This window comes from Zingiber officinale, chromosome 6B, assembly GCF_018446385.1.
Source record: "Zingiber officinale cultivar Zhangliang chromosome 6B, Zo_v1.1, whole genome shotgun sequence".
NCBI classification, from domain to species: Eukaryota; Viridiplantae; Streptophyta; class Magnoliopsida; order Zingiberales; family Zingiberaceae; genus Zingiber; species Zingiber officinale.
The window spans coordinates 90,579,561-90,600,532 of record NC_055996.1 but is presented as its reverse complement, the minus strand read 5'-3'; the positions used below and the strand labels follow the sequence as shown (position 1 = coordinate 90,600,532).

Sequence of the window (20,972 nt, the reverse complement as noted above, 5' to 3'; positions counted from 1 at the left end):
TTAAAAGATAACTAGGAATATGCTTAGTAGAATAGGAATTTTATTTCTTTCTTGCATGCTACTTATTAAATAATATATTTATAGTATTTTTCTATTTATGCAAAATGGATTTAGCTTACACTCTATTTTAAAAATCATGATCTATAGAAATCTTAAGGAATCATAACGCCTCACAACCCTTAGATTTAACTTTATTATGTATTGAACCACATAGAATAAGATGAAATATTTAAAAATTTACTCTAATTCAAAATATAGAACAAGTACACCAACATAAATTAAAATGAGTCTAAATAAAAAATAATCACATAATATGACTAAACTCAAAACTAACTCAATGATAAATGTATATTATTTAGGTTAAGCTAAAAGAGCTCAGATATTCTATTAAGGACAACAACTTAGAGGTTTATTTTAACTAACTATTTTTTAAAAAAAATATTTTCCTTTTCATTTTCCACATGCTTGGATCGTAAGGACAAATAAAAAATAAACAAATATTTTATTTTCTTTATACTTTTACTTAATTTTTTTCTTACTTAAAAATGTTTTCCATTTTTTTTCTTTCTTTCTTTTAAAAAAAAACTTTACTACATTTAACATTTTTCTTTACACACTTTTATCCATGTTTTTGAAATCTATCTCTTTACTAAAAATTATTTTTCCTCTATTTTTTTTCAAAAAAAAATCTCTTTACTAAAAAATATTTTTTTAAACTCTCTTTACTTCAAAATATTTTTAAAAATCTCTTTACTTCAAAATATTTTTGAAAATTTTTTACTTAAAAATACTTTTGAAAAAACTCGTTACTTAATATTTTTTAAATTTTTTCCTTCTTCCTTGCGTTAAATTTTTCCCTTCGTTGCTAAAATATTTATCTATCACCTAAGTTTTTTCTTTTAAATTACAAATGTTTTTGAAATTTTTTACTTAAATGTATTTTGCTATTAGGTAAAGGGTGAGAAAAAGGAAAAATTCAGTAAAATATCTTTTACCTAAAAAACCTAGCTAGGCATAAATATTGAAGGGGAGAAGAAAAAAAAAATAGTGTTTTATACTTAATGCGAACATGTGAACCCAATTTTTTTCTGCACTTAACTTTTTGTTCTGCGCTTCTTCTGTTTTTTTTACTATCCCTCATTTATTTTAAATGTTATAATGTTACTTAATTTTAACCATATTGTCAATAATAAAAAAAATAGGAGACTAATAGTGTAAGATATCACATCTAAATTTTAATGTTAAAAAAAGTTAAAAATTAAGTCTATTTGATATTTGATGTACTTATCAAACTGGTAATAAAGTCGTAGTTGAAGTTAGATAAGGAAGTCCTAATTAGAGGGATTGGATAAGGAATTTTAGTTAGAGGGATTGGATAAAAAAATTTTGGTCGAAGAGACTAAGCAAGAAGTCTTGAAAAACCGAGAACATTGGGCAGGAAGCACGAGGGTCGAGCGAGTATATCAGGCAGGAAGTCTAAACGAGTCAAGGACCAGAATCTAACGGAAAGTCCCAAGGATCAAGATCAAGCTGAGTAAAAGTCCAAATACGTCGGGTGGACCAAAGTTTGGCACCAGATAAACTTTTTCAAGTGGAGTGATGAGGATACGCTCTCGAAAAAAGAGCAACAGGCATTGGTCCAACATAAAATTTCATCGAAGACCTACAGTTGAGACTAGACAGCTTGAAAGCTATCAATCATTATATTATTATGCTTGTGCTAACACTATGATGTAGAAAGTTAAAAATGGGAGCTGGTAAAAAAAAGAACTCTGGGCGCTCGGAATAATATCTAGGCGACCGAAGATCTGGCACCTCAAGTGGATCCATGCGCTCAAATGGTTCGAAATCCAACCCTCGTCCAGATGAGATGGCACGTCATGATTGGACGATGCACGTCAACTTCCAGGCACCCGAAAAGGGATAAAGCTGCGAAGGATAAATTTTCGTCTAGATGATTCCACATCAACAATTGACATGCTCGGAAGGGATCCAGGAGCCCGGAGATGACTAACTGACCGACGAAAGTGGACCATATAAGTCATGCTAGGGGCTCACGGGGCTGGTCAAGACGCCTGAAATCACCCATAAAAGAGTCTTCGAACAACAACCTCATGCCATCCTTTTGTGCCTCTACGCTTCCATCCTAGGCCAAAGATTCGACGACGACAACATCATTCCAAGAGTCATTATGCACCTCTCTAACTTCGAAACTTTGTTACACTCAAGATTCAATAACACAACAATGATGTGATGCTACTACGAGCTCAAACGAATCTAGCATTTGGTAATGCCTAATTAGTTGCATTTCATTTTGTTATACTTGTTTTTTTTCATGCTAAAATATTCCTAGGGTTAGAAGATTGTTACCGAACCTTATCATTGTAAAAGAAGCGATATAAGAAGGTTAATAGTGATTGTCCATCAAAAACAATCAAACTGAATGCAAATCTTGGAGTAGTAGCCACGAGACTGCGAACAAGTAAAAAGATCTCTTGTCTACTTTGCTATCTTTCCGTTGCGTTATTTTATTTTTCGAACGCATACATATGGATCACACTATTCATCACCAGCCTTGCCACATGAGGTCGCGGGGTCGAAACTCAAGGTAGTCAGGGCATAAATCCCCGGTCCCTGTGCAACTCACCCCACCTGCCACATGCTAACTCAGGATGCTGTGATTTACCTCCCTCGTGATGACCTTGGGTCAGATGCGGCGGGGACGCTGGAGACGAGCGATTTCACCTTTTACCACACTATTCATCACCAGCACTTTCTCAATCTAACATTTTCTTATAATTTTTTTAAAAAAATAATACACCAAAAGCAAACATTAGAATTCATCTGGACATGTGTGCCTCTATCGGGAATTCTAAGCAATAATGTTATTTGTTTTGTTGCGAAAAACACAATCACGTTGAAGAATTTAAATATCTTTGATTCTCAATCAAATATGTTCACTAACACAAAGACGATAGTGCTTATAAAATTCTCAATGACCTTTTTTCCTTTCCCTTTGTGAAAATTTTAGAATAAAATTTTATAAAATATCCTAACTTACTCATCTAATAACTTTTCCTCCAAAGTTGATAATGGGATAGATTAAAGTTCTGCAGAGGGCTGGAGGAAGACTAGGGTTTAGATGTATGGACAAGGAGCTTTGGCCGAAGAAGGGAAGAGGGTCACGGTGTCTCACTGAAGCATGGAATTGGGTCGGGACAAAATCGGACCTCGATGCTGCAGCCGCTGGGGAACAGAGAAGGAGGTGACGGTGGTGAAGGCAGTGATGCACGAGCCAGACCTCGAAGTTGTCGGGGAACAGAGAAGGAGGTGACAGTGGTGAAGCCAGTGATGCACGAGCCGGACCTCGAAGCTGCCGGGAAGAGAGGCAGAGACGGAGGTGAAGTCGATGATGCACGAGCTTGGAACTTTAATTGGCCAACCTTATGAATAAGCGGGGAAGGGGACGAAAATTCATTAGGATCGAAGAGTTAGGGCTTTCATGAATTAGCCCAGCAAAAAACATGGCTCGAGCGGGAAAATGAAAACGTGGTTCGGGATCCGACATTTTTTCTCTGGGTCAGACGAGCCCAGAGCAAAACAGGTATGAGAAAATTTGATAATTACATCCAGAAATTGGATGATCGACAACTTTAACTTCGTGGTTCAATAATTTATCTTAAAAAAATTTGAAAGGTACACTAGCTGGGACAGAATGCAACAAGCCGAGCACAAAGTACGTGATGAAGAATAAATGCCATCACAGACATAATCTACACGATTTCGAGGCAGCCAAGGCTGTTCGGCGTACATATACACATACAATAATTAAGAAAAATCTAGTAAAACAGTTTTGGAAGTACATCAACACTGACAGGACTGGAAATAAGAGTAATGGGGGGAGGTGTTTAAAAGAGCCAGTGCTTTCTTTTGGGTATCCTCGTTGGGAGATCTGCAAAGTAAACATCTTTTGATATCAGATCGATACCGACTGTATCCAGGCCAGCTGGAGTGCCAAGTGTAGGGTTACAAGAGTTCAAGAATTTTATACCATCAGCTACATACAACGAATTGTAGTGTACTTCGCTCCAAAAACTCAGCCATAGTTCTGGAATGCAAGGATATGTTAGGAATTTCAATCCTTTTATTCTGTATACAAAGAGTAAAGTTGTTCTAAAGCGAATTTCAGCTGCATATTTATGTGTTTCACAAGACAGAAAAAAACATAGCCATTTTCAAAGAATTCTCCCTTGATGCGAGATAATGCCTATAAAATAACAGGAAAAAAATCCAGTGGAATCGGGAATTTAAGTAATCAGATGACCATTTGTAACTCATTCAAAATCAAAAATGGCAACCCGAGATTACAAAAATATTAAAGAACCAAGAAGTTATTGTAATAGGGTAATAGAGATAAATTGCTATGAAGAACCAATACTTTGGCACATTGAGTTTGTCTTGATAAATATAAGTTCAGTTATCTGAAACAGCAAATTCTATATGACAAAACTATAGAAGAGGATGACAATAAATGGTACATAAGCAAACATTTTCCTCCAGGTATTTATAAAATGTTGCATCCTTTACCTCTTGTTGGAGATTGCTCCTTAGGATTAATTTCGATGAAGCATGTATCTCGGAAGGATGTTAACAAACAGATTTTGGCCCCAAACTGACAAAAAAATGATGAGATTTCAGAAGCCTTTCAGAAAATATTGCTGTCTTGTCAGCAAATAATTACTGAGTCTGTGAGAATATGAAATAAATGTGGAACATGTAGAAACTGTTTTCTAATCTGGAAACAAGTAATCAATTATATTTGAAGGCAAATGACTACCCTGTCAGCAGCTGCTTGCAGGGTTAAGTGATCTCCCCATTCACCAGATCTGATGTCATATAAAAATTGCACAAGCATTAAAGTTGGAATAAAAATCAAACTTCTAGAGAGGAGCAAAGGGAAGACATGATTAAGATTCCAAACCTTTTCATACTTTTCAGGTACTTCTTGTAATCCATTGGTACATAGCCTTCATATTGTTCCCGGAAATGTCTAAGCTGAGATGGCAGAGATGGAAATCAATAAAAAATATTTACTTTTAACGGGAAAAAAAATGAAGAAAGAAAATGCATGTTACAAGAACTAAAATAAGAGTGATGATTGGTACTGGGTTATTAAAAAAGATAAGAGAGAGAGAATGAATGGGCTTATTACAAGATAGGACCACGCTTACAACTTGAAATACGAGGAGGCAGTCTCACCCACCACAACCAGCAGCAGTAGCAGCAAAAAATTAGCTATACTTCATTTTATATAACATCGCAAAACAAAAATGTGGCACCAAAAACTTTCTCAAAAAATACCATTGCGGTGAAATAGATTCAAAAAGTTGAACCTCACTTAAGTTTAGAAACGTATGATTTGATTTCAGTTAATTACAAAATGTGGTATTATCTAATTCATTTGAAGTGCCTTTCAGCATGAAAAAATATCAGGTTTTGTGGATGAAGCATTGACTTACATAATGTCTATGGCGAGGAGGAAGTCTCACCTACTACCACCATCAGCAGCAGTAGCAGCAAAAAAAAAAAGTTTATGAGCAGTCCTCACATTAGTTTCAATTCCTTCGATTTTAAGTGATGTCTTATCTAATTCATTCTTTATTGTTTTTTCAATGGGAAAGAAATATCAGGTTTTGTGCATGAAGCATTGACTTAGGTAATGTCCGTGCGGAGGAGGAAGTCTCACCTACCACCACCAGCAGTAGCAGCAAAAAAAAAAAAATATCAACAGTCCTCAAAAGTGAAATTCATTGTTTCAATTAGCTAAAATTTATTTGATATAACATCACATAAACAAACACCTTGTCTTCCCGAAAATGAATACCACAATGGTGTGACACGGACTCAAAAAGTTGAACCTCATTTACAGAATGAAGCAACATTGGTTTGAAATCCTTCTATTTTAAAGTGATGTCTTAACTAATTCATTTCCTTATTGTGTTTCAGTGGGAAAGAAATATCAGCCCTTTGTGCATGAAGCATTGACTTAGGTACGCAAATAGCATTTCAGTGGAAGTTAAAAAATTATATTCCAAACACCCATCGTTATAAACAGGCATAAGATAGATAATCTAATCCAAATAATTTTCGTAATTTTCTCGTCCAGAAATAACCTGATCAAGAAGCATTATACTGAACAGTTTATAGTCTTCTAGTATCACAATTATTGCAATGAGAAAAAAAAGCAAACAAGAAAGACAAAAAAAATACCTGCTTTACAACAGCCTTCCTCACATGCTTGTGATATTCTGGATTGTGAAAAAGCTGGTCTGCCAATGCTCGAAACTGCTTAATAAAGAAATGTTGCTCCATGAATAAAGAGTTCAACAAAAAAACATCATTATAGGATACCAAGTAGATGGATAATTATTACTCACCTGACAATTTCCGTCTCCTTCGACATGGAATTCAGCTAAGCCATACATGGACAGTCTGCAGCAAGAGGCTTGGTTAAAAATTGTATGATGCATAAACAAACAAAACTCCTTGCTAAAGATGTACGGGTAGGTATGGTAAACATATGGAGTACAAAAAAATGCAGATTCTTCTTTGATACAGGTTGGTTTTACTCTGCAAAAATGGAATCAAACATTACAATAGGTATATATCTTAATTTTGAGTGGTGAGCTAATCACCTAAACGTTCTACTTTATACATTATCTTTCAGCATGCTGAAATATAGACTTCTGTGCATGGAAGCAAAAAAAAGTTGGTTTTGTTCTTTGAAACATGGATATTAATAAAGTGAAGTATCACAATATAAAAATAAGTATGAGATGAAGACTACTTACTAGTAAAAATAAATTTAGAGCTCAAGTTAAGCAACTGCCTTGTAACCTGTTAGATTACAACTTTCGCTTGACTGGTTGAACAATTGAACTGACTTGATTATATGAGAAAATATCCTAAATAGCAAGAGAAAGAACTGCATCCAGGACCTTATTGGCCTTCTCAAAGTCATGAATGATGACAGGAATTTACAGGTAAGTGCACTTTGATAAAGTTCACAACATACACAAAGTAAGCATTTAGCACATACCTTTCTGATAGCCTTTCATGATCTAAAGTTGCATTATTGACATCAGGAATTCGTCCATTAACTCGAGGAGTATGCTGTCCAGTAAATCATAACGACCAGAAATCAATACTCGAAGATATCATTTTGGGCTACTGGCAATTATTAAGGAAAACAAAAACAAAATCGTGACTGTAAAAAGAAAATGTTTCGGGAGTGTTGAATTTGTGCATGGATTAAGAAAAACAACATACCGGAATAGAGTCCAAATGAGACAAGCGTTTCCCTAGATTCTTAGCGTTATTATGATTTGCTTCAGCTAGAATGCTACCTATTGTCATATCATCCTCACTCTCTTGAATGTAGCTGCTTCTGCTTGAACTGGAACTCTCCCGAAGGTAGTCAGGTTGTCCAGACATGTTTTCTTAAGAAAAGCACATCTGTTGCTAGTTGCAATTTCCACAAATTCCTTGAACTGAGAAACTTCCAGTCTTAGAACTGAGACTTAACTGTTGAAGGAAAATATATATATATATCAAAGATAGATGAAGGAAACATTGACTAGTATAATCAAAATCGAAGTTCAGGGACTGGTGCATTTGCTGATCTAACAAACAATTTAATATATATATATATATATATAATATGCATAGCTATTTAATATACTCTTCCTTCTCTCACGAATGCAATAATTTTCACTAATTCTTTACTTGTCGGGGCTAAAGCGAAATAAATAGACAAATAAGCAATTAATAGATCCGGAGAATCTACCTTGCAATCAGCCCAAAGACACTTACACAGCACTCGTACGCATCTCGGATCTTCCTAAATAGCACGAACCCTATCGAACCAATTGGGTTAGCTCGATCGGCTTCATCTACAGCAACTAATTGCAAAATCACTCGACCATTGCCTAAGCTGAAAGACGATCTATCCAAAACGGGAAGATCATGGGGATGAAAACAAGCGTGAAGAGCAGATTTTTTAAAAAAAAAAAAAAAGGAAAAAAAAAAGTAGAAATTACACAAAAGCAAACTGAAGAAGGGGATCGAGCGACCACAATCAAAATCAAGAAGGGTGGAAAATAAAAGAAAAGAAAAGTCACCTGATCGATCGAGGAAACTTAGCGTCCAGGGCGGGAGGATAGGAAAGCGTCGCCGTCGATCGCGGGCGTTGGCGGATGGGGTTTTGCAATAATGGTGGGAGTAGGGAAGCTTGGACGAAACGGGAGAGTGTGTGGCCGCTCGTTTAGACGTTTACACTTAGCGCGACTCCCTTCGCCGTTCGTTGCCACCGCCTATGTCAAAATAAATAAAAACAATTTAAGAGGAAGAAAAAAATATCTACTTTACCTCTTCGAGTCTCCCCATTAATGAACGTTATAATACCCGCCACTTAATTAAAAAGTATATATATATATATATATATATATATATATATATATATATATATATATATATAATATATTAATACATTTAATCTCTCACATTTATTTTAATATTAATTCTCATTATTTATGGATGTCATTGTCCATTCATTTTTATTTTTATTATATATTAAATAAATATAATTTTAATTATGTTTAAGTAAATTAAATTATTATTATTTAAAATGAATAATAGTAATATTTTTTAAATATATTATTTACATAAAATTAAAATGTATTTATTTAAAATTAAAATAAATAATAATATTAATATATTTATTTAAAATTAAAATATTATTATAAATTTGAAAGGAAGGAGTAACATATAAAAAAAAATACACTTGCATAAACATAAAATACAATACTTTCAAGGATTATTATTGTATTGTGATAAAATATGTTCAACTAAGTCTGCACAAAGTTGATGATGCACATGAATGTCACGTAGTTCAGAATTTGGAGATAATCATGAAATCCTCAATTTTAACCTTGGACAGATTATGCGGGTTCATCACCTTCATTGTTATACCAATTTGTACTTAACCCTCCTCATCTTCAACAACCATGTTGTGCAAAATAATGCATGCTAACATAATATGTTTTAACTTTTTTTGTAACAATAATGAGTTGGACTTCTGACAATTGTCCATCGAGCTTGGAGCACCCCAAATACTAATTCAACATCTTTTTCTTACCGCCTCTTGTCTTTCCTTAAACAACCTCCTGGGATCTCCGGACAAGGAAAAGTCTTCACGAAAGTAGCACATTTCAGATATATTCCATCGGTTAGATAATACCCCTTCTTATACTGAGTCCCGTTTATCGTGAAATTAATCTCCGAGGATTTCCTTGCATTGAATATGGAAGATTCGTATAACACATTAATATAATTACGTGAACCTGCGACACCAAAGAATGTATGCCATATTCATAAGTCTTGAGACACGATCGCTTCAAGCACGATTGTTGGTGATCCATGACCCCTTGTAAATTGACCTTTCCAAGCAACTGGACAATTTTTCCATTCCCAATGCATGCAATGAAGACTGCCCAACATTCCAGGGAAGTCATGTCTCTCATCATGCATTTGAAGAAGATGTTGAATATCATAAGCATTCGGCCTTCTCAAGTATTGATCACAAAATAGTTCAACCACATAATCACATAACTTGAAAAGACACTTGATGGTGGTTGATTCACCCATGCATAGGTACTCATCAAGATAGTCGGCTGGAACTGTCACGCCCCAGATGAGTCCCTGTTCGAAGAAATTTCGACAACATCTCCCCTGTACGGGTGACAATCTGAAGCATTACTACATACAAAATATATCTCAGTCACACTCGGCTGGAATATATATACAAACTAGAAATAATATAACCACGCAGTTAATATATACCGCCTACCCGGCTGGACATAAATGAATAAAACATATAACATAATACAACAGCCCACACGGCTGGATATAAGCACAACCACGCAGTTAATAACCGCCCACTCGGCTGGAACAAAATAAACACACAGCAGCGGAAGACATAAAACGATACGAACGTAAAACCAACAACGGCACTAACAAAAATACCTGTCATCACCGACTTGACCCAAAATTCACATCGACTTATTAAAAAGCAAAATACACAGAATCAATATACCACCCAAACGATAACAAAACCAAAACGAAAACTATCCTCGAGTGTGACGTAGGACCCAGGACTGGCAGTCGGCATCTCTCCAAGCATCCATAGCTCATCTATCTATTACCTGGCGAAAGAAAACCATTTTTATTAGTGGGGTGGTGAGTATTGGAACTCAGCGGGTAAGGAAAGAGATAGTGCATGAACGTAATATACAAATAGAAAGTGGGTCAAGAGTATACAGTCTCATAAGAGGAATAGCAGATACTACAATAGAACCCAGAATAAATGCTCATACCTGAAACAATATCCTAGGCTAGATATAGGAGGTCATAAATGGTATTAACCTGCTACAGTACTGCTCATAACTACAGAGGTAATAAGCAAGGTATATACAAGCAATAACAGCGTATGTAAACAACAGCAGTAAGTAAGCAATAACAGCATATATAAACAACAGCAGCCCAAGCAAATATAATAATAAACAGCATATGTACGGATGGCCACTCCCGCCCACCTCTCCGCACCATGACTCCTGTATGGTCGAGAGGTCGGGTCAGTGACAGACTGTACACCACTCCAGCTATCACTCACACGAGTGGTCAAGGGGACAGTTGCATAGTAGCTAACTAGCTACATCTGCGATGGGGTCCCCGCTGCTCGTACTCCAACTACCACTCACACGAGTGGTCGAGTACGACACGACAGGACAAACGACATCAACTCCAGCTACCACTCTCTCGAGTGGCCGAGGATGCGGCATGCATGCAATGACATGATGTGAACAATGCAACAATCATCATATATATATAAGGAGAAACAGGTATGCTACATGAAGTCAGCATGCTCAATATCGTACATAAATAAGCAACAGTCCAAGCATACAAACATGGTATCTAGTATATGCTACTGATCATGGACAACAATAAGAGACTGTATAGATATGGAACGAATTTCTCAAAGATTGTGTGGAAGTATCAAGCGCAGGAAAATAAGAGTGGAGTCAAGGTAAATAATCCTTATCCAAAATAATTCATGCACTACGGTCAAAGTACTAAAGAAAACAAAGCAAGAAATACCTGCCTTTACTTATCGATCGTATCAGAATAAAATCCACGTTGTGCTGCTCGCCCCACATTAGAATCCTGCGTCAACAGATATTATTTAGCTACTCTCACATGAATCAAATAACTAAACCAATCTCTAAACCAATTAGGATAGCCCTAATCGAACCACGATCATCGCTTAACCCAAATACAATCAACCTTTTTAACAACTTGGATCCCAAGTTGTCATCATCTACCCGTTGATTGATACTTAATCAAAATAACCTCCATCATACTGAATTAGCAAAAGGAATAACTATTCATCTCCTCCTTGTTAGGATCTCTTCGTACGCGGCTAGAGAGGGGGGGTGTGAATAGCCGCCCCAAATCACTCGTTTCTTCCTACAATTCGTTAGCGCAGCGGAAAAATAAACTAGAAACGAAAGGAAGAATATCAAACCTTAACACAGCGATGTACGAGGTTCGGAGATGATGCTCCTACTCCTCGGCGTGTCCGTAAGGTGGACGAACCCAATCAATCCGTCGGTGGATGAGTCCCCGGAAAATCGACTAATAAAAACTCCTTCTGGGTGGAGAAACCTCGCCACACTTGTTTGCAACAGCAAACAGGAGTACAAGTACAAAGAATAAGCAAGAAATACAATAAGAATACACAAGCACTCTACCAATCTTGCTTTCTCGTCGACTGCCGAAAACCCTAACAGCAGCAATTGTTCCAGTCGGGGAAGCTCACGCGAAGCTTTCGAGGAACTCAACAGAGCTCTTATCGCAGCCCACAAATCTTCAGCAGAAGAGAAGAAAGAAGGAAGAAGAAGCACACTCAACTCGACCTTTATACCTGCGAAGAAGAAGACACAAGAACTAGGCGTTGCTACGCAACGGCTAGAACTGGACCGATGCTTGCCTGATCGATCGCGGGGACCGATCAGGCTGATCGGTCCCCAGACCGCAGAAGGCTTCACAGAGTTGCCCAACTCTCTGGAATCCTGATCGGTCCCGGACCGATCCGGCCCCGATCGGTCCGGGGACCGATCAGCTTCGCCGAATGCCCGATCAGTAAGCCCACGGAACCATGATCGCCTTCCGTTTGTTATCCGATCGGTCACCGGACCGATCAGATAGATCGGTCTGCAGACCGATCCAGAGCTTGGTTTTTGCCCAAACCAAATCCCAAACCTTCCAAACCAATATCCGGTCAACCTTGACCTATTGGTACTTCATCCCTAGCATCTGGGTACTCCCTTGACCTGCTAGGATTCCTCGCCAAGTGTCCGGTCAATCCCTTTGACCTACTTGGACTTTCCTCAACACCAGATGTCCGATCATCCTTGATCTATCTGGATTTTCCCTTACCCGGCTTCACTCACCAGGACTTTCCACCTGGCTTCACTCACCAGGATTTTCACACTGCCTAACATCCCAGTTAGGACTTTCTCACTGCCTGGCTTTACTCACCAGGACTTTCCAACTGTCTAACATCCTAGATAGGACTTTCCCACTGCCTGGCTTCACTCACCAGGACTTTTCCACACTGCCTAACATCCCAGTTAGGACTTTCCCACTGCCTGGTTTCACTCACCAGGACTTTCTACCTGCCTAACATCCCAGTTAGGTCTTTCCCTCGTGCCAAGCTCCCTGCTTGGACTTCTCCGTGCCAAGTCTCCATACTTGGACTTTTCCAGTGCCAAGTCTCCATACTTGGATTTTTCGCGTGCCAAGCTCCCTGCTTGGACTTTTCCAGTGCCAAGTCTCCATACTTGGACTTTTCCCATGCCAAGTCTCCACACTTGGACTTCTCGCGTGCCAAGCTCCCTGCTTGGATTTTTCCAGTGCCAAGTCTCCATACTTGGACTTTTCGCGTGCCAAGCTCCCTGCTTGGACTTTTCCCGAATCAGGTCAACCAGGTCAACCTTGACCTAAGGTTGCACATACAATCTCCCAAACACCTATTCTTGTCAAACATCAAGAATAGAACTCTCTCACGAGTGTCAAACATCAACATGCAACTCAACTAGGTCAACCTTGACCTAAGGTTGCACCGACAATCTTCTCAAGTCAAACATCAAAATACAACTCGAGTCACGTCACCTCGAGTCGGGTCAACCAGGTCAACCTTGACCTAAGGTTGCACCAACACTCCTGACTTCAAAGCTTATTCTTGGAGCAAAGCACAGCTCAACCAAAGTAACGACACTAATTTTCCCAAACGGCAGAAGATAACACAAGAACAAATCATCTCACAACCCACGTATTAATCTTCTTCGATCCAGCAACTGAAACCATCCAAATTCCTACCTACCAAAATCCGATCAACCAGCAAGGGAAGGGAAACTTCATAGAGACAGTGCACGAATCAAACAAATACAGGATACCACAACCAGATTCCTAAATTCAGATCTAGGTTTAGTGCATACCTTAAATTCAACCGTCGGAAATCCCATACCAGCGATGGAAAGGAGGGTTCACGCGGCTTAGATCAAGCGGAGAAGGGAATTTCGTAGGTGAACTTGGGCCCAAGTCGAATCTGCATTGCTCGGCGACGATCCACTGGAGGAAAGGTAGGCCGACGGTGAAGACCAAACTAGGGCAGAGGAGATGACGCTAGGGCACGGAAGAGGGAGGCGGTGGTGGCTTCGGCTTCGGCTTCCGGCGTGTGCTTGGCGTCCGTGATGAGAAGAGGAGGCGGTGCTGCGGCTTTAGCGCTAGGGCACGACATTAACAAGGGCGGCGGCACACCGAGATCAAATCTATGGTTTAGCTGGCCGATCGGGGACCTCGGCGTTGTGGTCGGCGGCGCTATGGCAGAGACGGAAGAGGAGAGGTTCGGCGTCACGGCTCGGGAGAGAAGAGGAGACTAGGCGGTGTGGCTCTTTGGGAACTCACGAGAGGAGAGCCGGCGAGGTGTGGGCTCTCGCGAGAGGGAGAGGGAGAGGGAGATGCGGCGGTGGCAACGTCGCAAGGTGAGGCTCGGGCACAAGGGGAGTTCGGCGGGGATTTGGGAGAAGGAAAAACTTAGGTTTTATTTAATACTTAGGTTAATTCGGCCTTAATGAAATTTATCAACTCCTACTTAAAGGGTATTCCAATTGAGTTTTATCTAACTTAACTGATCCACCCCTTTTAAACTCATCATATGAGCTCCGAAAAATTTCCAGAAATTTTTTAAAAATTTCTAAAAATTCTAATAAGATCATTTCCCAAATAACTTTATTATTTAATTATTAATTGGGTCTTGTATTTTACATTCTCCCCCACTAATAAAAATTTGGTCCCCAAATGTATTTCTCAACTCAGGGATCCTCATCCAAGGATAACAAGCAAACAACAAACTCATGCATAACTTGACTTGAAAAGACACTTGATGGTGGTTAATTCACCCATGCATAGGAACTCATCAAGATAGTTGGCTGGAACTCCATAAGTCAATTGGTGAATTGCAGTCGTGCATTTTTATAGTGGTGACAAGCCTTTTCTTCTCGCAACATCATCTCTCTGCTCAAAATATGATGAACGACTCTCAAGTGCATTCACTATACGACAAAATAAATTTCTTCGCATGTAAAATCGTCTTCGAAATATTTGATCTGGATACACCAGGTTTGTGGAGAACTAATCATTGAAGAGCCTCGCATACCCCACTTCATGATTTCTTTTAATGAACCTTCTTCATCGCATCTCATTATTACTTTGATATGCTTCAACTATTTGTTAGCTTTGTTGAAGTATCAATGACATTAGCTCATTCCTCGGATCATAATCTTTGTCAGCAACTTCAACTTGGACTTTATTTTCACTTGTTGAGTCAGAGCTGATGCTACTTGAATATTGAGACATTTGGGAGAAAATGAATTCAAGTCTATGTTTGGGAAATGTTATGTTCTTAGAATGAAGAATTATAGAGCACAAGGTGTCTATTTATTTTTTCTTGTCAACGGCTATATTACTATATTTCAACGGGTACTTTTCAACGACTATATTAATTGACTAGGAATTGTACATTAATTGAAAAGATACAATAATAGAAAATTACATTAATTAAAAGCGTACAATAAATGAAAATTACATATTCCATCTCCCCCTGATAACAACCGAACCAGGGGTGCTCTGGTTATGACGTTGTACTCATTGACTGAGGTGTCAAGTTCGAGCCCCCCCCCCCCCCCCCTACGTAGGCTCTTATCAATTAGTGGTGTCGTTCACCTAAAAATCCCTTCGGAGGTTTCTGATAAGGGGTCGTTTCGGCGGTGGTATCAGTCACTATAAAAAGTTTATTCATACAATTTTTTAGTCATTATTCTAAAGGCTAGTAGCCGTCTGTGATTTACCTCCTCCGTGTTGGCCCTGGGACGGGTTGGCGGGGGCGCTGGGGACGAGCGTATTCGTCTTTTTACCACCATGAATATTCATGGATGATAAGTTATTCCTCTGTCATTTGTGAAACGTCCTTCGAAAGGATTCCGTATTCTGTTGGTGCAATCGACCTCTAGGGTTTCGATATTTGATAATTTGACCAAGGGTTGATCCAGACAAGACTTGATGTTTGGAAGAGAGAACTCTAGTCAGGACTAGATGACTAGCAAAGGTAAGTCATACCGAAAGGATAGGCAGGTGAGAAGTCCTTGTGAGTGAAACCAAGTCCTAGTGAGTGAAGCTAGGTAGTGGAAGTCTTGGTGAGTAAAGCTGGACCCTAGTGAGAGAAGTTAGGTGGTGGAAGTCTTGGTGAGTGAAGTCAGACTCTGATGAGTGAAGCCAGGTAGCCGAAGTCCAGATGAGTGAAGTCGGACCCTAGTGAGTTAAGCTAGGTAGTGGAAGTCCTGGTGAGTGAAGTTGGACTCTAGTGAGTGAAGTTAGGTGGTGGAAGTCCTGGTGAGTGAAGCCAGGTAATGGAAGTCCTAGTGAGTAAAACTGGGCAACCCTAGTAGAGGTAACCCTAGGTTATATGTGATCGATTGATTTTTGGTCGACCGAGTGAATCTTGAAATCTGTTAACACTATCTTACTTTACTGTTTTATCTATTATGTTGACGCAGTATTGCAGGGAAGTAATGGGTCGACTAGGTAGCTAGCATAAAGTCCAAACTGGTCAACATACTGACCGGATGTCTGGCAAAAGGTAAGTAAAAGTAAGTAACTAGAGGAGAGTGACTATGAGGACACGTCCCAGTTGAGGGACAGTAGGCGTCGGCCCAGTTTAGGTCCATTTGGGATCCCTAAACTGAGACCTTGATTAGTTCTTGCCTCCTGGTCCTGAGAGGACAGGAACTAATTACTCTATTTATTATATTTGTGATAACACTTGTCTTGTAGGATAAGAAAGCAAGCAAAGAAGCAAAGGCGCCTCGGTACTGTTCATAGAAGGTACCTTTTATGGCTATGGGAGATGCCCTCTGAAAAAATAACTTTTGGAATCCGTCGCAAATAAGTGCCGGTTTGCTTAGGATAGAGATTGCCTTATTAGAGGTGCCTTCCATGATTATGGGAGGTACTCTTCAAGCCCTTTATAAGGCAGTTTCGAGTAGACACTTACACAAGTACATACAAGCTACTGCGTGCACATTTGAGCCTCCGACTGCTCCCGGTTCTTGCTGCAACTCTATTGTGAAGCTGCTGAGCTTGACGACTACTCCGAGGAGTTCCGATCGTGCCCAACAGATGGACATCAACACAAAGTGCCTCATTTCGATTTCTAAAATGTTGGTAAAATTTTGTTATTATAATTAATTACTATAAAAGGCTAAGTGCAATGTGTTGCACTTGGCCTAACTTTTCTTGTACTCGATTCTCTCTTCTGGGGTACCGAAAGAGATTTTTAGTGGATTGCCCATCAATAGATTCGCGGGACTTGGGCCTTGGAGTATGAGTCGCCAAAGGATTCGAACCAAGTAAAAACCGCTTGTGTTCTTCTCGTGTTTCTTAATCTTTGAATTCTTACTTTCCGTTGCGTACTCGAGTTTTTAAAATAAAAAAAGAAGTATTTTGAAAATCATGTGATTCATCCCCGTCTGATCCAACATATTTTGCATACGTCACGATCCAACATATTCCTTTAGTTGAACTTTGGCTAAGACAGTTTTTGCTTTAATCTCCTCAACTTTGAGTTGTTTTTGTTTCATTTCAACTTCAACCATTTTTATGCTTGTATACTCAGTAAACTTTGCATACATATTGTCCAAATTTGTTGTCATACCTTCAATGTCTGATTTCATTTTGCCTTTTCCCTTTCTTTTTGCTATCTTCTGACCCATTGGATGAGTTTCTTCTTCATTTAGGTCTACATGTAGACTCGCATCTTGGTTAGATGAGGTGTTGCTTGCCCCTGACTGTGAGGTCTTTGCCTTCTTTATGCCAACAAGATGATCACTGGATTGTAGAGTAAACATTGGACGATCATTAATGATTCTCCAAACATGCTCGAGATTACATGCAATGTCATTATTTTCCTCGTGGTATTTTTCATACGCAAGCTGCAATATATCCTCATCACTATGGCCGCTACGATACGCACTATAAACACTATTATAATTTGCGTTGAAGCAATATACCTTTTTTTAAATGGTATTGTGCTAGTACAATCGTATGATACTTGCAATTCTACTGGGTGTACCTTGAGAACGATTCTCATTATAGTAGCTTGCAATATGTCTCCATAAAGCATCCACCTTCTGATCATTGCCAATGATTGGATCATCAATGATAGTGACAAATGATCTCGCTAAAACCTCATCTTCAACCTTACTCCATGTTGATCGCTTTCTTCTATCTGCAGTACCAAAATCCGCCTTCTCCAAATTTACGAGTTCAATTAGGGATTCACGATCAGACAGTTGAGTATTCGGAACAAAAGTTGAAGTAAATGGTTCATTTTCCATCGAAGATGTCAAAGGCATACCGGTTGCATGTGGATTAGATGGACAATTTGGTGGATATGGACCATATGGATTGTGTGATAGGTATGGATTATGTGGATATGAAAAATATGGATAATTTAGTGGAATTTAGAAATTTTGGGAAGAAGCATTTTTAAAAAATTTCTAAAGAATCCTCGATTATTTTTATCCATTTATAAGGAAAATAGTAGAGAGAAGATTTTTAGAAGCACTTAGGTGTTTGTATGATTGAAAGAAGTTGTGTAAGACGATAAGTATTTATAGATGAAAATTTGATTTTTTTTTTTATTAAAATAGTTATTAACTAGGCATTATATGAATTTACTCGCCGTTGTAGATCTACTAGCCGTTTTTATTCCACTGGAATAAAAAACAGAGACGAAAAATCTGATGTTTCAGGTCCTGATATTTCATGCCTTGCGTAAGGCTCGAGGAGTTGTCGGTGACAACTTTTTTTATTTATATAAACAAATGCTTTGAACGCGTTCAAAGTCACGTTGGCATTAACACCATGTCACATTGGTTTTAACACCAATATATGGGTTATAACATTCTAATAAGGTACCAATGTGAATGCTCTTATGACTTTTTTTAATGAGATTTTTATAGAGTTGATAGATTTTTATTAACTTTTATAGAATCTCATATAAATATGAAAATAATTCCATGGAGTTCTATAGACTTTTTTGTACGACTTTTAAAGACATTTGTAAATTTTATGGAAACTTATAAATTTAAGGGGTGTATTTAATCTTGGAAAATTATAGATGGTTCTCACACAATAAAACCTAAAATACTTAATTAAATTTAATTTTTAATAAAATAATAAATAACATATTTGCTCATATTTTTTTAAAAAACTTTTTATACTTTTGAATAACGTCTCAATTTATAATTTAAAAAAAAAACTTTAATAATATAATTTTAAATCTAACAATATTATAGTAATTTTAAATATTTTTATTTACAAATTTGATCAAATTTATTATAAAATGTTAGTCAGTCAAATTTTTAACAAAGTATTGAATTAATAAATTTAATTAGTATTAAAATTAATAATAATATTATTACTTTGATTAGTAATAATATTATTAAAATAAATAAATATAAATATATAAAATTTATTTAGAATTTGTTAAGATTTAAATAAATTTTATAGAATATTTTTAGGGTCTAATTTCATTGGACTTTATTAAATTATATATTAATTAAGTTGAGAATTAATTTTATTTATTAATATACATTTTATATTAAAATCTAATGTCTCAAGTTTCTCTTCCCTTCGTAAAATTGATAATTATGAGTGTTACAATGAATTCGATTGGGAAGTCCAAGGGCAAAAAGAAGGAGATTCATTAGCTCGTTATTTAGTACGAATGGGTGAAATGAGGGAATCCATAAAAATAATTCAACAGGCCCTAGAAGGAATTCCTGGCGGACCCTATGAAAATTTAGAAGTCCGACGCTTTGGTAGAGCAAAAAATTCCGAATGGAATGATTTTGAATATAAATTTATTAGTAAAAAACCTTCACCCAATTTTGAATGCATAGATCTACCGTCCAAATCGACTTCGACTTCGACTTGCTCACAAGTAGCAGACGGAAGCATCACCAACCGCCTCAAATAATTTTTCTATTTATTTTTCTCCTTTTCGGCACACCGCAAGCTTCACCTAATGATACTCCTCATTGTTTCCCATCACGAGCAACAAGAGAAAATTCTCTGCCTGTAGCCTACCACCTTGAGCCACCGATCCATTATTTTGTCGTTCTGTTTTGACTGTTTCGATCCATTATTTTGCCATTATAATGTTGGAAAAACGGTGTTCCAGAGGACTCTCAGCTTCGCATGCTGAGAGGTTGATGTAGGCCTCCGAGAGGTTGAACAAGGACAAGGTCTTTTAGATCAAAGAAATAATAAAAATCGAAAAGTGGGAAGAGAAAGGACTTATTCGTAAAATATTAAGGCGATTTGAAGCCGGTAGAAATCTCAAGGATGAGGAGGAGATTTTTTTTTTTTTTAAGTTGTACCAAATATTTTGGAGAGCTCTTATTGGTTAAAATTTTATATCCAAGGAATTCTAAAAGAATACATACAAATTTATTGAAACTAGATACCAAAAGATTTTCATAGTGTTTTAAAAAGTAGTTTGAATACCACATGACTTTTTAAAACTCTATAAAAATCTAATTTGAATACCACTAGATTTCTATAAAGTTTATAAAAGTCTAATTGAATACACCTATATTTTTAAAATTCATAAAAATCATTCAAAGTAATTAAATGTCTAACATTGAATACACTCCTCTTAATTTGAGTTGCGTTCTTCCAAAAGTGATCCTAAATTTTCGAATTATCACACTTTACTTCTTATAGCTTTTTTTTTTTATTAACAAACTATCTCTCTCGTATAAATATAAAAAAGTAATAATAAATAAAAAGGATACCTTTATTATTTATTTTCGTTAAAAGATTTTTTTTTCAAAAAAATAATATCTGAATATATTTTTTAATATTAATTACTATCTGTCACTATAGTAGCTAAGTCATAGTTATTACCCATTATATAATTACTATAAGTAAAAAAACTTATTTCAATTTAATCTAAATTATTAAATATATAAAAAATTCTTTATTAAATTTGTTTAAACTTAAAATAAAAATAAATTTAATCATATGGTATAAAACTCCAGCGATCAAAATAAAAATTTCTCAATATTATTTTATAAAAGAAACGCCGTCTGTGGGAATCGAACCCACGACCACGTGGTTAAAAGCCACGCGCTCTACCAGCTGAGCTAAGACGGCTTTTTGAAATGTTGTAGATAATATTAATAATATTATAAGTTTAAAAAAGATAATTGTGAATGTTAATCCAATGG

At 37.1% G+C, this 20,972-nt stretch overlaps 2 protein-coding genes, 1 long non-coding RNA gene and 1 other non-coding gene across 6 annotated transcripts; 1 reads left to right on the top strand and 3 right to left on the bottom strand.

Moving 5' to 3' along the window:
- Window positions 1–3,058: 3,058 nt before the first annotated feature.
- Window positions 3,059–3,765, top strand: LOC121993098. Its single transcript, XR_006115071.1, has 2 exons — window positions 3,059–3,604; window positions 3,697–3,765. It is a non-coding gene; the product is annotated as an uncharacterized LOC121993098 (long non-coding RNA).
- On the bottom strand, window positions 3,742–8,401 carry LOC121993097 (OVARIAN TUMOR DOMAIN-containing deubiquitinating enzyme 11-like). 3 transcript variants are annotated; one of them, XM_042547780.1, is made up of 11 exons: window positions 8,181–8,401; window positions 7,847–8,005; window positions 7,330–7,584; window positions 7,100–7,173; window positions 6,438–6,492; window positions 6,271–6,345; window positions 4,982–5,055; window positions 4,838–4,886; window positions 4,588–4,672; window positions 4,052–4,108; window positions 3,742–3,952 (listed from the first exon to the last, which is right to left on the bottom strand). In XM_042547780.1, exons 3-11 carry the CDS (start codon window positions 7,492–7,494, stop codon window positions 3,909–3,911), a joined length of 678 nt encoding a protein of 225 aa, XP_042403714.1. In that variant the 5' UTR covers window positions 7,495–7,584; window positions 7,847–8,005; window positions 8,181–8,401; the 3' UTR covers window positions 3,742–3,908. The 3 variants fall into 3 exon arrangements, with proteins under 3 accessions (XP_042403714.1, XP_042403713.1, XP_042403715.1); XM_042547779.1 differs by having other exon boundaries at window positions 7,873–8,005; XM_042547781.1 differs by lacking the exon at window positions 7,847–8,005.
- Window positions 8,402–17,228: 8,827 nt separating this feature from the next.
- On the bottom strand, window positions 17,229–18,089 carry LOC121991229 (glutathione S-transferase T3-like). Its single transcript, XM_042545239.1, has 2 exons — window positions 17,773–18,089; window positions 17,229–17,694 (listed from the first exon to the last, which is right to left on the bottom strand). The coding sequence occupies exons 1-2, from the start codon at window positions 18,087–18,089 to the stop codon at window positions 17,229–17,231; spliced, it is 783 nt and encodes a 260-aa protein (XP_042401173.1).
- A 2,736-nt stretch (window positions 18,090–20,825) lies between these two features.
- Window positions 20,826–20,898, bottom strand: TRNAK-UUU. The gene has a single exon. It is a non-coding gene; the product is annotated as a tRNA-Lys (tRNA).
- Between the last annotated feature and the right edge of the window lie 74 nt (window positions 20,899–20,972).